This window comes from Salvelinus sp. IW2-2015, linkage group LG15, assembly GCF_002910315.2.
Source record: "Salvelinus sp. IW2-2015 linkage group LG15, ASM291031v2, whole genome shotgun sequence".
NCBI lineage: Eukaryota > Metazoa > Chordata > Actinopteri > Salmoniformes > Salmonidae > Salvelinus > Salvelinus sp. IW2-2015.
The window spans coordinates 49412804-49428747 of NC_036855.1; the positions used below are offsets into that span (position 1 = coordinate 49412804).

At 47.5% G+C, this 15944-nt stretch overlaps 1 protein-coding gene across 14 annotated transcripts in view; it reads left to right on the forward strand.

The window, feature by feature from the left end:
* kifc3 (kinesin family member C3) overlaps positions 1 to 15944 on the forward strand; it is a 262215-nt gene that overhangs the window by 244111 nt on the left and 2160 nt on the right. For 7 of the 14 annotated variants that reach the window (XM_070447235.1, XM_070447230.1, XM_070447233.1 and 4 more), the window contains 16 exons: positions 1866 to 2031; positions 2346 to 2515; positions 3010 to 3159; positions 3351 to 3632; positions 3903 to 4076; positions 5826 to 5973; positions 6231 to 6473; positions 6686 to 6861; positions 8357 to 8461; positions 8613 to 8743; positions 12518 to 12641; positions 13155 to 13284; positions 13389 to 13618; positions 13774 to 13920; positions 15398 to 15524; positions 15798 to 15844. In XM_070447235.1, the coding sequence (XP_070303336.1) occupies positions 1866 to 2031; positions 2346 to 2515; positions 3010 to 3159; positions 3351 to 3632; positions 3903 to 4076; positions 5826 to 5973; positions 6231 to 6473; positions 6686 to 6861; positions 8357 to 8461; positions 8613 to 8743; positions 12518 to 12641; positions 13155 to 13284; positions 13389 to 13618; positions 13774 to 13920; positions 15398 to 15524; positions 15798 to 15844 (2550 nt within the window). The remainder of the gene's footprint in view (positions 1 to 1865; positions 2032 to 2345; positions 2516 to 3009; positions 3160 to 3350; positions 3633 to 3902; positions 4077 to 5825; positions 5974 to 6230; positions 6474 to 6685; positions 6862 to 8356; positions 8462 to 8612; positions 8744 to 12517; positions 12642 to 13154; positions 13285 to 13388; positions 13619 to 13773; positions 13921 to 15397; positions 15525 to 15797; positions 15845 to 15944) is intronic. The other 7 variants (XM_070447237.1, XM_070447236.1, XM_070447241.1 and 4 more) reach the window with 3 other exon arrangements.

Consider the following 15944-nt stretch of genomic DNA (forward strand, 5'->3'; position numbering starts at 1 on the left):
TTCCTGGACATCTGCCTATGTAATGTCCTCATTCGCTCTCTCTACAGTCTCTAGTTGTATCTGTCTCCTCTGTCTCTCTCTGTGTTTAGTATTTTAGTTTCTGTAGTCTGATTTGTATGGCTGTAGGTGGTTTCAGTTGGTAGAGTAGCAGTTTCATCTCTGCAACTGAGTCTAGTTGTGTAGACCAGTGGTTTTCAAACCTTTTCTCGGGGACCCCATGCAGTTCAATGCYTRTGATCTATTCCAGAACTAGTACACAACTAATCATCAAACCCTTATTTAGGTGATTTACACTCACCGGKCAGTTTATTAGGTACACCCATCTAGTAACGGGTCGGACTCACCTTTGCTTCCAGAACAGCCTYAATTCTTCAGGGCATTGATTCCACAAGTTGTCAAATGTTCTACGGGGATTGCATCACACAGCTCCTGCAGATTGGACAGCGGTACGGCCCGTTRCATCTCARCCCGAAGATGTTCTATTGGGTTTGGTCAGCAACAATGTTCAGATACGCCGTGTGGTTCAATGGTTGCACGATTGGTATCAAGGGACCTAACGTGTGCCAGGAAAGCATTCCCCCGAACCAGTACACCACKGACAACAGGCAGGATGGGGCCAATGGACTCATGCTGCTTAGGCCAAATCCTGACTCTGCCATCAGCAGGACGCAACAGGAACTGGGATTCGTTGGACCAGGAGCTGTTTTTCCACTCCTCAATTGTCCAGTGTTGGTGATGGCGTGCCCACTGGAGCCGTTTCTTGTTTTTAGCGGATAGTAGTGGAACCCGGTGTGGTCGTCTGCTGCAATAGCCCATCCGTGACAAAGTTGTGTGTTCCGAGATGRCTGTTCTGCACATCACTGTTGTACTGCACAGTTATTTGTCTGCTTGAGGCCCGTCTGTTAGCTTGRACGATTCTTGCCATCCTCCTCTGACCTCCTCTCGTCAACGAGCTGTTTTCGCCCACAGAACTGCCGTTGACTGGATGTTTTTCGGAGGCTGTTTCTGAGAGACTGGATCCGGCGCGCCTGGGACCGACGATCATACCATGCTCCAAGTCGCTTAGGTCACTCGTTTTGCCCATTCTAACGTTCAGTCGAACAGWAACTGAACGCCTCGATGCCCGTCTGCCTGCTTTGTATAGCAAGTCACAGCCGCCTGACTCACTGTCTGTAGGAGCGATCCCTTTTTGTAAACTGGGTGGTGTACTTAATAAACTGTCAGGTGAGTGCAGATGAGCTAGTTCGGGGCTATAACAAAATTGTGAAATGTCTGGGGGTCCCAGAGGATGTTTGAAACCCACCGTATAGGGGTCTATCCATATGAATTCAATCGCTTTTTGTCAGCACCCCTTTTGATTTTGAACGAAACCTTCCATACATATTGGGCCGTTGTYGAAGTGCTCAGAAAGTGACTTTTTGGACGTGAATGCCAAAACATTCAGGAGATTAAGGTGTTTAAAGTTGACCCATTTTGCGTACCCCACCATACCATGAGACAWCCATGTCTTCATCACTGGAAAAGATAATCGGTTGAGATTTATGTKATTTAAAATCTTGCAAACAGGGTTCTCAAACTTTCATAATTTCTGGAAAATCGTTTTTTTTTATACAAATTTTCATTTTATTTCCTTTTCAAGTCAATTATCTAAAAACGTGTAAATCAAAAGGGATGCTGTCAAAAAGTGATTGCATTCAAATTGATTTACCTATAGACTGACTGGATAGGTCCATTTTGATCAGACCTGTGAACATGGATGATGTCATAAACTGACCCAATCCACCTTTACACCTCCTCGTTCCCTTGGAATTGTGACGTTAACGYCCTGTCCGGCTTCTAACCTGTGACCTTTGCCCCATGTCTAGACACTGCAGGAGAAAGTGTGTGAGTTCCAGGCACGTCTGCGACGCGAGGAAGCTTCCCGGTGTCTGCAGCWGCAGAGACCGCAGCAGAGTCACGAACGGAGTCTTCAGGAGAAGACGAACGTCATACACACTCTACAGGAGGAGCTGCACACAGCACTGCCCAACGGTGAGAGAGGAACGGGGGAGTTGGGAGGGAGGAGGGAGGGAGGAAGACTGACTGATACAGACTGACTGATGCATCAATAATTACTATGAAATGAATGACTCCGAATGGTCTCTTCATGGTGTGCCTGTCAGGATGGTGTTCACAGTACCGACACAAACCAGCCTGTCAGCAAGAAGAGGGCTGTGTGTCACGGCTGTGACCGAAGGTCAACACGCATTATCCACTGCTGTGGGGCTGGATGGCATGCGTGTCTGTTTTTAAATTCTGTGGTGTGCGTGTATATAATGTGTAATCACTGTGTGTGTGTGTTGCAGGTGTGCGGGCAGTGCAGAGGCTGGCTGAGCCACAGGAGCATCAGCAGCACAGCAACCGTCTCGTTCAGGAAGGAGAGCAGCTCATCGCAGCGCTGCGCACACAGGTGGGGGAGCTGGAGGAGAAGCTGCTGGACCAGACGCAGGAGGTGGAGAGACTGCGCTCGGGGGTGGTGAGTAGAATAGAGCGAGAGAGAGAGAGAGAGAGGGGAATGGAGGAAACTCTGGAGGAGAGAGACTGGTGATGCAGGAGGGATGGAAGAAAGAGAATGAGGGTAGAGCCCAGCTGGCCTACATTCTTGGGAAAGCCTGGGAAAGATGAGCGCAAGATAATTGACATATACTTTTTCTTCCGGGTGACACACTTCTGCTTCACAGGCATTCTAAGGTGTTGCATGTGAGTGTGTGTGTAAGAGGGTGAGATGGGGAGGTGAGGGAGAGGGGGCAGGTACAATGGTATGTAGATGTYCATGTGTRCTTTTGTTTCACTGTCTCCTGATGTTTGTCCGGGGGGCAGATATTGAAACAATAGTCAGAGAAAAAGTGCTTGTGCATTGCCCTGTGTGTGTGAATGAGTGTTACTTCCTTCCTGTGTGTATTGATATCACTCTGTGTGGTGCCTTTGTGAGTGTGATACTGACATGTGCCTGTTCCTCCTGTCCTGTAGGGGGCGACCGACCTGGAGAAGCACCTGGAGCTGCTGGTGGTCGAGAACGAGCGGCTGAAGCAGGAGCTGAAGGCATGCAAGACCTCACTGCTCCAGGAGGCTCCTCCACCGGCCTGCACAGCCACTGACTGCCCCCACAGCCAGGTARYGGTGGGCAGAATCAAGTGAGGGCAGAGGCTGTGAAAACCCCGTTTTTTTTAATGTGTCTATTATAGCTCTGTTTGTGTGTAGGATACGGACGCCCTGTGTGGGAAGGTATCTCGTTGGAAGAACCAGGCCAGAGAGCAAGAAGAGGCGGTGTTATTAGTGTGTGTGGTGTATTATAACTGTATGTTATATAGGATGTGGAGGCCCTGCGTGAGGAGGTGTCTCACTGGGAGAGCCAGGCCAGACCGAGGCAGAGGAGGCTGGCTGAGTTGGAGCAGCAGGTCCTGGAGAAGGCCAGCCGGGCGGAGACGCTCAGCCGACAGCTGGAGGAGTCCAAGCGCCACGRGGGGGAGATGCAGAGGCAACTGGAGGAGTCCAAGTGTCAGCAGGGGGAGGTGGAGCAGCAGCTGAGCGTCCGGCTCAGAGACTGTGAGGAGGAGCTGGCCAGACAGGCCGCCCGGCCCCATCAGGTTAAGGTGAGGAATCGCCAAAAACGGTCCCATTTCAAACACAACCCCTTGCTWGCTCCTATGTTACTTAATGGTCCCTCATAGATCTGAAATGATAGGATGGGTAAGCTATATGTTGGTAGCTTACCACCTATCCAATGTTTTTGAGTTATATGAGAGCATTTGCTGCTGAATTGTGTTCCCTGGTGATCTTACGATATCAATCTCTCTCTTCTGCTCTCCACCTTTCTCCTCCTACCTCATCTATCTCGCTCTCTCTATTCTCTCTCCGTCCAGTATGTGACTGAGATAGTGGAGGTGGAGTCGTCAGGGTCTCAGCAGGCGGTAACCGCGGCCCAGGCCAAGAGCGCCACCCTGCAGGAGCAGCTATCACTGCAGAGACAGCTGCTCCGAGAGCTGGAGACACAGCTGCACGAGTCCCAGAGGACCAGCACCCAGCTCCGAGCTCAGGTACACACATAAGGAGATGCACACGTACACAGACGGCGGCGCACACACACAACCATCTACAACAACACGCACATGCTACWCTCACACACCCATAACCCTCTGTGCCCCTTCKTAATCCCATTAGCMCCTTCACCAGTTGGTCTTCGTTAATTCTCAAGTTCTCCTCGTTCCTCCCCCTGGTACCAGCATTGATACAATCCAACTCACCCCCCGTGTAGTAGATTGTGGCGGTACGGTCCTTCACAAAAACAKCCTTCCCTCCCAGTAGAGGTGACTGGTTTGACCCTCGTCCCATCCCCTCCCCTGTAGTGGCACGGGCCGTGTTAACCCCTCTCTCTTCGCTTCCGTTTGGTTTCAGCTGCGTACGGACCGCGGTCGTATCTGCGGCCTGCTCTCCAAGGCCGTCGGGAGGGGCAATGGCGAGGTCATTTGCAGGTTGTCTAAGGTTGGCCCCCCTTGATAGGCCCCTCATAGTGCTTCCTGTTTTTTTTCCTGTTCACTTCCTGTGTTTTAGGCACCCTGCTCCCCAAACTCTGCCCATCTGTGTGGTTTCAACCCCCACCAAAAACCTGTGCTGTAGTGACACCCACAAATATTACCCTAAATCTGTTCAAGGGTCCTCCAGTCTTGTATTGGCATGCAGGGTATGGTTGTTTTGGATTAGCTTTTAGCTGTAATGATAGTTCACAACCCATTGTGAACCCTAAGACAGTCGTGAAGAGGGCACGACAAAGCCTATTCCCCCTCAGAAGACTGAAAAGATTTGACATGGGTCCTCAGATTCTCAAAAGGTTCAACAGCTCCACCATCGGGAGCATCCTGACTGGTTGCATCACTGCCTGGTACGGCAACTGCTCGCCCTCCGACAGCAAGGCACTGCAGAGGGTAGTGCGTACGGCCCAGTATATCACCGGGGCCAAGCTTCCCGCCATCCAGGACCTCTATACCAGGCGGTGTCAGAGGAAGGCCCTAAAAATTGTCAAAGACGCCAGCCACCCTAGTCATAGACTGTTCTCTCTGGTACCGCACATCAAGCGGTACCGGAGCGCCAAGCCTAAGTCCATAAAGCTTCTACCCCCAAGCCATAAGACTCCTGAACAGCTAATTAAAGGGCTACCCAGACCCCTCGTTTACGCTGCTGCTACTCTCTGTTTATTATCTATGCATAGTCACTTTGACTCTACCTACATGTACATACATATTACATGTTACATTACACACTAACCGGTGCCCCTGCACATTGACTCTGTACCGGTACCCCTTGTATATAGCCTTGCTATTGTTATTTTGCTGCTGCTGTTTAATTATGAATTACTTTTATTTTTACTTAACACTTTTTTATTTTTTATTAACTTCTTAAAGCATTGTTGGTTAAGGGCTTGTAAGCATTTCACTGAAATGTCTACACCTGTTGTATTCGGCGCATGTGACAAATACAATTTGATTAATGTGTCCTGTAGCTGAGAAGAAGCAAACCCATGGTTTTGCTGGGAGCTAACTTTGAAGTTATTAGTTAATAGGCTTCAGATTTTAGCAAAGCTGTTAAGGGGCATTTGAAGCCCTTAGTTCAAATGCCCTGGTAGCTATTAGATCTGAGTTCCCGTGCTGTGTTAGCTTTTAGGCTAGCTTTTAGCTCCAGGTAGACCACCAAACACGCTCCAGTCCCCACCCAGACCAGTGTGGTGTGTTGGTACTCTCCCAAGATCTACTCTAGTCCCCATGTCTAACCTCTRTCTCTGTCCCCTGTAGATRCTGGTGTACGAGGGGGAGATGGAGCGGGCCCAGGGCCAGTTGGAGGCTGAAATGCAGAACRTGGAGGAAGAGAAGAACAGGGTGATCGAGGAGGCCTTCATCAGGGCCGAAAGCGAGATGAAGGCCGTGCATGAGAACCTGGCAGGTAAGCCGTACGTTTAGGACTATGCATTTTTTTGTATTTGCAAATATGCACATCGCAGTTCCGGATGGTATTCATTAGGGCACACCGTAGCGAAACAACATTCTCCGTCAAAAAAAACTTAAATGTGTTTCTTACTGGACAACTTCAGGTTTTATTCGATTTTGTTGTCCTTCCTAATGAATATGACCCAGGAATGTTTGTGTGCTCTGTTTTATTCACTGTTGTAACAAAATGTGTGTCCCCTCCCCTGTCCCCAGGTGTGCGTATGAACCTTTTGACGCTTCAGCCAGCCCTGCGTACTCTCACCTGTGACTACAACTGTCTGAAGAGACAGGTTCAGGACTTCCCCTTCATGCTGGGGAAGGCCATGACCGAGGCCAAGCAGGAGATCTGCCAGGTGATAGGCGAGGTGAGCAGTGCCAACCAAGAGCTGCTGAGGAAGTACAAGAGAGAGATGAACCTGAGGAAGAAATGCCACAACGAGCTGGTGCGCCTCAAAGGTACGACCCCTCGACCGTGCATTCTGAGAGGTGTGTGTGTGTGTGTGATATCAGTCGTTCGTACTAGCTAGTGTATAGTGTGTACATACAGTAGATTCCACAGGTGCATCTGTGTACATAACAGATCCAATTCTGTTCAAAAGCAGTGGATTTGTGTATTTGTTGTCCCAAAACAGTATTGTAATGCGTCTCCTCTTGCCTTCACTTCCCAGGTAACATCAGGGTGTTCTGTCGGGTGCGGCCGGTGTGCCGGGGGGAGCATGATTCTGCCGAAAACATGGTCAGCTTTGACCCAGATGACGACGCCCTTCTCTACCTCTCCAACAAGGGCAAACTGATGACCTTTGAACTGGACAAGGTGTTCCACCCTCAGGCCACGCAGGAAGGGGTCAGTAGAACGTCATGACTTGGAGTACATCTCAATAYTCTGAAAGTGGCTTCCTTGCCTTCKTCTTTACCSATCTGAAAACGCAACCACAGGTGCATAAGATGTTTCAACTCAAACTTTATCCGTCACATGCGCCGAATACAACAAGTGRAGACCTTACCGTGAAGAAGCGTTAAGAAAATATTTACCAAATAAACTGAAGTAAAAAAGAATKAAAAGTAACACAATAAAATGACAATAACGAGGCTATATACAGGGGGTACCGAGTCAATGTGTGGGGGTACAGGTTAGTTGGTCATTTGTACATGGAGGTAGGGGTGAAGTGWCTATGCATAGATAATAAACAGCAAGTAGCAGCAAAACAAATGGAGCGGGGGGCGGTCAATGTAAATAGTCCGGTGGCCATTTCATTAATTGTTCAGCAGTCTTAGGGCTTTGGAGTAGAAGCTGTTAAGGAGCCTTTTGGTCTGAGACTTGGTGCTCCGGTACCGCTTGCCGTGCGGTAGCAGAGGAAACAGTTTATGACTGGAGTCTCTGACAATTTTTTCGGCTTTCCTCTGACACCGCCTATTATATAGGTCCTGGATGGCAGGAAGCTTGGCCCCAGTGATGTACTGGGACGTACGCACTACCCTCTGTAGCGCGTTACGGTCAGATGCCGAGCAGTTGCCATACCTGGCGGCGATGCAACCAGTCAGGATGCTCTCAATGGTGCAGCTGTAGACATTTTTGAGGGTATTGGGACCCATGCCAAATCTTTTCAGTCTCCTGAGGGGGAAAAGGTGMTGTTGTGCCCTCTTCACGACTGTCTTGGTGTGTTCGGACCATGATAGTTCGTTGGATACATGGACACCAAGGAGCTTGAAACTCTCAACCCGCTTCACTACAGTCCCGTTAATGTTAATGGGTCCTTTTCCTGTAGTCCACGATCAGCTCCTTTGTCTTGCTCACATTGAGGGAYAGGTTGTTGTCCTGGCACCACACTGCTAGGTCTCTGATCTCCTCCCTATAGGCTGTCTCATCATTGTCGGGGGTGATCAGGCCTACCACTGTTGTGTCGTCAGCAAACTTAATGGTGGTTTTGGAGTCGTGTTTGGCCACACAGTCGTGGGTGAGCAGGTAGTACAGGAGGGGACTAAGTACACACCCCCGAGGGGCCCCAGTGTTGAGGATTAGCATGGCTGATGTTGACTACAGATCCAGATGCAGAGGGAGGTGTTTAGTCCCAGGGTCCTTAGCTTAGTSATGAGCTTCGTGCGCACTATGGTGTTGAACGCTGAGCTGTAYTCAATGAACAGCGTTCTCACAGGTGTTCCTTTTGTCCAGGTGGGAAAGGGCAGTGTGCAAATATGAAGGTAATAACATGAGAGGAAGCCCCTTTTAGATTATCGCGATACACCACAAGGATGTTGCGGTCTCTCTATATTCTAATGGTTTACTGTCACCAATCACAGCAGCTGTCATCCCAACTGTCCCTCTCTGATTGGCTAACCAGGTGTTCCAGGAGGTCCAGTCCCTGGTGACATCCTGTATTGATGGCTTTAACGTGTGCATCTTTGCCTACGGACAGACGGGCTCAGGAAAGACGTACACCATGGAGGTATTTACTGCTAATACACACACACACACACACACTTTTGCTCTCACTCCGTGTCTCTCATGGCTACAGGAGATAAATTAAGGTGAAAGAGAAATGAAGACGTGTTGTAGTGGTTGTTAATAGCAAATGTTTTGTCTGTCCTTTTCTTTAGGGTGTTGCCAAGGACCCGGGCATTAACCAGAGGGCTCTCAGACTGCTGTTCTCTGAGGTGACTGAGAAAGCACCCGACTGGGACTTCAAGATCACTGTTAGCATGGTGGAGATCTACAACGAAACCCTACGGTGAGGGGACACACACACACACACACATCGGTGTAAGGTTGGACAGGGTGAGTGGGTTTGGATTTGAGTGCCTCAGGTCAAGCAATGACAGAGGTGAAGCAAGCAGTGTTGCCAGCAAATTTTCAGGGGAAGTTGCTAGAGGCAGGTCGATTTGTTGCGTTTTCATTGCGCGATGCATCATTACGTAATAACGTGGAACTGTGTCATTACGTAGGATACACAATAYCGTTACTCAAATTGACTGGCCATCTCGGCGAAAAATATGATTTGACGRTTGTTAGTTTAGAGTTTGTTTATTAGCACATATTTGTATTTGTAAAAGTAATATAACACATTTTATATGATCAGATTTTTATTTTTAAACACAACACATTGAATTATTGAACAATTATACATTATTGAACAATTACATTTTATTTATTTTCTTTTTAACTAGTAAACCTACACATTCGGAACAATTATYGTTTTAAGTAAGTGTATTGGTAGTTAGTTAACATGCTACCTAACTGATCAACAATTATTGGTACAAGCTAATAACAAGGTGTGTGTATATATGCTAACTTATTGAACAAGCAACTTAACTCAAATAATGATGTGTGCGCTAGGCATCTCTCTCCAGCTCTCCCCAGGTTGTTGTGCTGCTTGGCTGGCTAGCTGCTCAATAGTTTCCTCCAGATATTGCCACTGTTCTCGCTCACACTGCAGTGCACACTGCCACCATCAGCGGTGTGTCTCCGCCAGTTCCACAAAGTCCACTCCTTGCATACGTACTGTAAATATGATGAATCATAGATTGGCAAGGAAATCCTCTTCATCTTCACTGTCCAACTGCATTGTCACGGAGCTGGAACCAGCAGACGAGGATGGAGTGGCCTTAAAGCTGTATGCTGCTGTGGTGCCAAACTGCTGCAGAACTTCACCTGGTAGTTTATGCTGGTAACAGGTTTCACCAGCCAGCTTCAGTCCGTACCGCACCGGGAGTATGGAGCTGAGAGTGTGCAGTGACATTCTATTTCTTAACTTTGACTTGACCACACTCATTTGGCTGAACAGCCGTTCAACCTCTGCATTTGAGTGTGGCAAGGAGAGGGCAGCGAGTGCAGCTTTGCACAGTTCTTCATAAGGATTTGACCCGGAAGAGTCCGTGTAGTCATTCACTTCACTCCAAAACTGGACTGTATTTTCAGTTGAGTCCCARCTAAACAGATGGATGTTTCTCCATTGGGAAACAATTGTATCATTTGTTTGGGGCTGGTACCCCAGTAGCTCAGCTACTTTAATAATTTCAGTGGTGCCTTTATTGTGCTTTGGCGTTTCCTTAACACTGAACAAGGCCATGTTTCGCAAGGCTTCAAGGTTGTCTGGGAGCTTTGCTTGCAGCTCCTTGCTTAAAGCAACAATGTAGTTGATGCACCGTCTCCGAATGGCCTTTTGGTCCCCTGGCGCAAGACTGAGTTGGTACACCGTGCTCTCGAAAAGGTACCCAAGGTATGGTGATGTACTGAGATGTCCATCAATGGCATCCTTCAGGACATCAATTTTTGCCATAGGGTTGACTACTCTGCTGCAAATTGATGTTAAGAGGTGTACCAGATTGTCCAAAAGCTTGACCGGATCTGTTTGCTCTGCCTCAAATGACTTCACTGCAACTTGTACGTCGGACAGGATTGATTTCAAGAATGTCAGGTAGACATAGTTGGTCTTGTACATGGCGTGGAGCACATCAGCCATGTAGCAATGCTCAGCTCAAAGGGGAGTTTCAGTTCTTCCCACTGGCTCAATATACGAGTTACCGCAGGCTCAATCGATAGCCAACGTGTGGCACACACTTTGGTGATCTGCAGGGGTTTCTGGCCACAATTAATGGTGGCGTACACTGCTTTGTACGATTGTTTCCCCGTTTTGGGGGAAATCGAAAACCAGTTGTAGGTTTCCCTGATTTAAGTACTTAACACTCCTAGGGATGGTTTCTTTGGATGCTGCACAGACAGCCAATTGTAAAGAATGGCACACACAGCGGGTGAGTACCAAATTGGGCAATGAACGTTCTTCCTTTAAAATCTTGTGCACCCCGTTGTGCACCCCKYMRKWCKKSGYKSMKWTWWRKYMMSCKAWWKCCRMYAYAWRCRWRTTTRTTAAGGTTACACTTCTCAAGAAACTCAACTACTACCTTTGCTATTGATCTGGCATCGCCCCCCTCCAATTCAACCAGACCAAGAAATGTGAACACAACGGTTCTTTTTTTAGCACTGAAATACCGAATCGCCACACCTAGGTATTTTAGGGACACTGACATCATTGMACTCATCCAAAAGGAGACTGAACTTCTCCTCCCCCACATTTGATGTTACCCTTTTGAGAAAATATGGAGCCAGTACTCCCCTAATAATTTCTGTGCACTTGGTGAGGTGCATTTGGAAGTTTGTTGCTGCCTCAGAATCTGAAAAGGCAGATTTGCAAGCCATACCTAAATGGTCGCATGCTAGCAGCGAACAATGCTCCGCAATGGCCTTTGCCATAGTAGCTTCTGCGCTTTTGTAGTTATCCACTTTCTTAACCAACTGTGGTAATGTAGACTGGGTTGTACGGTTTTGATTTATTTATATGCTTTGCTGTAGCAAATGTCATACATTTTTGCAAGCATATCTGATTTGCAGTACGCACAGTATGCCCAACAATCATCCCCAATTACTGGCTTCAGCCACCCTTTAAATTTAGGTACAGACTCCCACTTTTTTCTGTACTTCTGGCTGTACAGCTTTGATTGAGACATGTTGATTGATATTGTAAGTTCTGTTCAAGATCAAACATTCGTGACCAACTACATTCATTGGGGTTGTCTCGTCGACCGCATACTCCTGCTGCTGCAGTCAGCCAACAATGATTTGCAATTTGCCGAAATTACTGCTGGCTTGCTGCTGCCTGTGCACGAGCTGAGCGCCTGCTGCTGACGTCGCTCACAATGCACTTTTGCAGCCAGGCACGTGTGTCGTGACTGAGTGTGTGACAGAGAAAATCATTTTTTGGTGTCATTTAGAGGGGAAATGCGTGCATTTTAGCGTTTGAGTCACTTTTCAAAGTTGCTAAAAGTTCCAAATACATTTTTAACAATAGCTACATTTGTTGCGAGGTGCTGTTTGGGAAAAAAAGTTGCCGGGGTAGTCTGAAAAGTTGCTAAATTGGCATCACTGGCAGCAAGGGGTTTCGTAGTTATAATACTTACCTTTATGAGAAGTCTTTTTAAGATCACGGCTGACGCGTTATTTCATTGTAATTTAGTCCTAAACTGTCGTTTGACACAGTTCCTGTGTGCGTGTGTGTAAGCAATTCGAGTGCATGGGCCAGCAGTTACATAAAAGTGGATTATACTTAATGTCCCTTGGTTCATCTGTTTTACACGCGCTCTTCTCCTCCCTCCCTCTATCCCCTTTCTCTCTCTCCCTCTCTCTCTGTTGCGTAATSTCTGAACATCTGTGTGTCCTTTCTTCCAAAGCGTGATGGCAGGACTCACCACGAAAAGAGAATTGGAGGGGTGGAATGTCATAACGCATGAAAGAAGCAATTTGGAGAGTCAACTACAGATTATCTTGATCGTTTTTGTTAATTTGAGCTATGTATCTATCTGCCAAATGTTGTTGGGGGATATCATAGGACAAATATCATATTATGACACCATACACCCAAAGTAGTGACGTATGCATATCATTTTAAGAATMTTTTATTTTTTATTTGAGTGTGACAATCTTTGCGACTGTGCGTTGCTGTTTCCTGTAGGAACCTTTTGGGGGACAACCAGGGTGAGAAGCTGGACATCAAGATGAATCCAGATGGTAGCGGTCAGCTCTATGTGCCGGGCCTCACGGAGTTCACTGTCCAGAGCCCTGAGGACATCAACAGGGTGAGACCACCATTGTACTACTGCCACTTATACTATGCCTGCCACAGGACATTGGGTTAGTGGGGTAGTRGGTGTGCTCTGATCTGCAATCAATTAATCAGATTTTGTTCATATGGTGTTACTTACCAGTCAAAGTGCCAAATAGTATTCCTGGCCTAAACCGCAAAGCAATACTTTTCCTTCAGTAGTGTTTTCCAAATAAATACAAAAGTGTAGAGAAAGCGGTTTTTGGGCGTTGTTTACAATCATGCGTCAGTTAATAAGATGGCTCCCACGGTTCTTTAGGCCTGAGGCTGAGTTGTCATCCTGAAATGTCTGTCAGAGCTCTTGTGTTCCTTGAACCAGTGGAATGTGCCCAAGCCTGGATTTGCCTCTAGTCTACAGATTAGTTTGTGTGTTAATGATTAAAATCTGTTCCTGTCTCTGTGTGTGTGTTCTGCCATATGCGTGAATGTGCAGATGACAGAGTAGTTATTCACTTCCTATGACCCCTGACCTGTGCTCTCTGTGTAGGTGTTTGAGCTGGGTCACATGAACAGGGCCACAGCCTGCACCAATCTGAACGAACACAGCTCCCGCTCTCACGCCCTCCTCGTCATCACCGTAGCAGGCGTCAACTCCTCCACCGGGCACCGCACGCAAGGTGTACACACACACACAATTCCTGTACCGGTCATCGCACACAAGATCCACACACACACAGACAGASAGTCATTCAGGATGTTATCTCTGTACACCCTCTACTAGGTAAGCTGAACCTGGTTGACCTGGCTGGCTCAGAGCGGATTGCTAAGTCCGGGGCAGAGGGCAGCCGCCTACGAGAGGCCCAGTGCATCAACAAGTCCCTGTCGGCCCTGGGTGACGTCATCAATGCGCTGCGGAGCCGACACTCCCACGTGCCCTTCAGGAACTCCCGGCTCACCTACCTGCTGTCTGACTCACTGAGCGGGGACAGCAAGACCCTGATGATGGTGCAGGTGAGAGAGGGAGGGGTACAGGAGGGTGTGAGAGGGATTGGGGAGGGAGAGAGAGGTGGGGGGGTTAAGGGGTTACAAATTAAATGTGTATATTAGCCTATAATAAAACCATCAATGCTAGCCTTCAGGCTAATATCAGAAGGTATTTGCTCTAGGTGTCTCCCCTGGTCTGTAACATGAGTGAGTCGGTGTGCTCTCTGAAGTTTGCCCAGCGGGTCCGGACCATCGAGCTGGGCAACGCCACCAGGAGACAATGGGAGAACTCCTCCACCACCTCCTCGCCCACCCACGACAGCGTGGAGGTAACCTACACACACACACACACACACACACCCTGGAGAGAGTGAGGGACGCACTCACAAATGAGATCTCACACGTGTGCTAGGTCAGCCCAGGCCTTACGTCAAACCTTCCCCAGATCACTGAGCCTAATCTGGGGCATCAGGTTTCATTCTGTCCCTCTGCCCTTAATGATCCAAGTCGAGATGAGGTTAGGCGGCGCTGAACACAAAGCAGTTGTTTTAGGAAAATCACTTTCTAGTCAAGAAGATCTAGTTTGTCTCAGGATGTTTGAAAAGGTTWTCTCCAAAAAGCCTCTGGGTCGTGTCATTTCATTTTAGCAAGACATGACACCCACSATCTCAGATTGTAATGAAATTGTTTCTGTTAGAAACAGATAAGAGTAGRATTTCTGCAACATTATTTTGTGGAAATAATTTTTCAGATATCAAATAATAAGGTAATTGATTGCACCCAAATTGGACATATACATTTTTAGAATTCATATAATATTGAATAAATATAGTACCTAACATCTGATGTAGACCCCCCACGCCCAAACCCAACAACGAGTATACAGTATCAATTCGCTATGTTTGACAAGTAGTATGAGCTGTGGCTCGACATATTGTTTATTCATCCTATGTAATATATTCTGAATGAATTTGGTGGTAGTTTTTTTCCRTGTTCAGAGAAATTAGTAATTGAAGTTATGTCCCATTCTACAACTACATATTACCACGTTCTGACCACTAAATGGTGCAGAGATTTTACACGTTCGGGAAAGGTGATGAAAATGGTTTCTATTATGGACCATTCCTGATTAGCTATGCACTTAGTTCATTGTGGAAGATAATTTCAACAGGCACGCTGCTTTCATCAGATGAAAACTGCCGAGGTAATGCCAGACAGAGCCTGCACTCAAATGCATAATAGATGCATCCAGTCTGGGTTTGAGAAGTGTTTACACCTGTATAGAAAGTGGAACTTGCAAGCTTGCAGCAGGGTCGTTCCATTTCATGTCAGCAAGCCACGACGCCCACCATCTCAGATTGTTCTGACACCATCTAGTGGTCAGAACATGGTAATGTCAGATGTCGGCATCATTTTATTTTCATTKATTTTGGAGTAGAATGTCCTTTTTAAAAAGTCACCAGAACTTCTACATACAAATTATCTCGGGGAGTACCCCGAACCCACTAAGCAGGGGGACTGGAACTAATCAAACTCGCATTTAAATGATCCTCTRTCCCTAAAAGCATGATGGTCATGACTTTCTTACATGAAATGGGAGGTTAACTTGGCCCCAGACAATCGATCTGAGATCGACTTAAGTTTCAGTCATGGGATTTTGCTTTAACCCCTGACTGCAGTAGAAGAGAGCGAAACGGAGAAACAATCGTAATCTAGTTAGACAAGATCATTAGCGGAATGGGGTTGAATAAGGAACTTGAACTTTGGTATTGATATTTCTGTCGTTTAACTTTGACCTTTCTGCAGCTGGACTCTCCCCCGGTGACTCCCGTGCCCCTCCCTATCTCCCGGGCCAGCAGTGCCGGCTCCACCCTCTCTGCCTCCTCCAAAACCCCCACCACACGACGGCGGTCTCAGTCCCAGCTCTCTACAGGTAAATGTACACACACACAAACACACCCATTAGTCCCAGGTCTCAACAGGTACACATGCCTCTCTGTCACCAAGAAACCTGGGACCCATCAATATACAACAACGTTAATATGTGCACACCCCCCATACACACACACACACACACACCACCTTATGCCACCATTATTGGGATGATTAAAAAAAAACTAAGTGAACTCAAGTGAGGTGTGAATGGTCAGGGTGAATCCGTTCACTCCTGTGTCCTGATCCTCTGGTCTGATTGGTTGGTTTGCAGACAGGCTGTTAGGCAGAGCCAGCCCATTGGTGGGGGACGGTGGGCAGGTAGGTGGGGTTTATGCTGATTAGTCGCTTGGCATGGAAAGTAAATGCTCAGCATGGCATGGTGCCCTGTGCCCACCCGTGTCACCTGGTCAATGCCCAC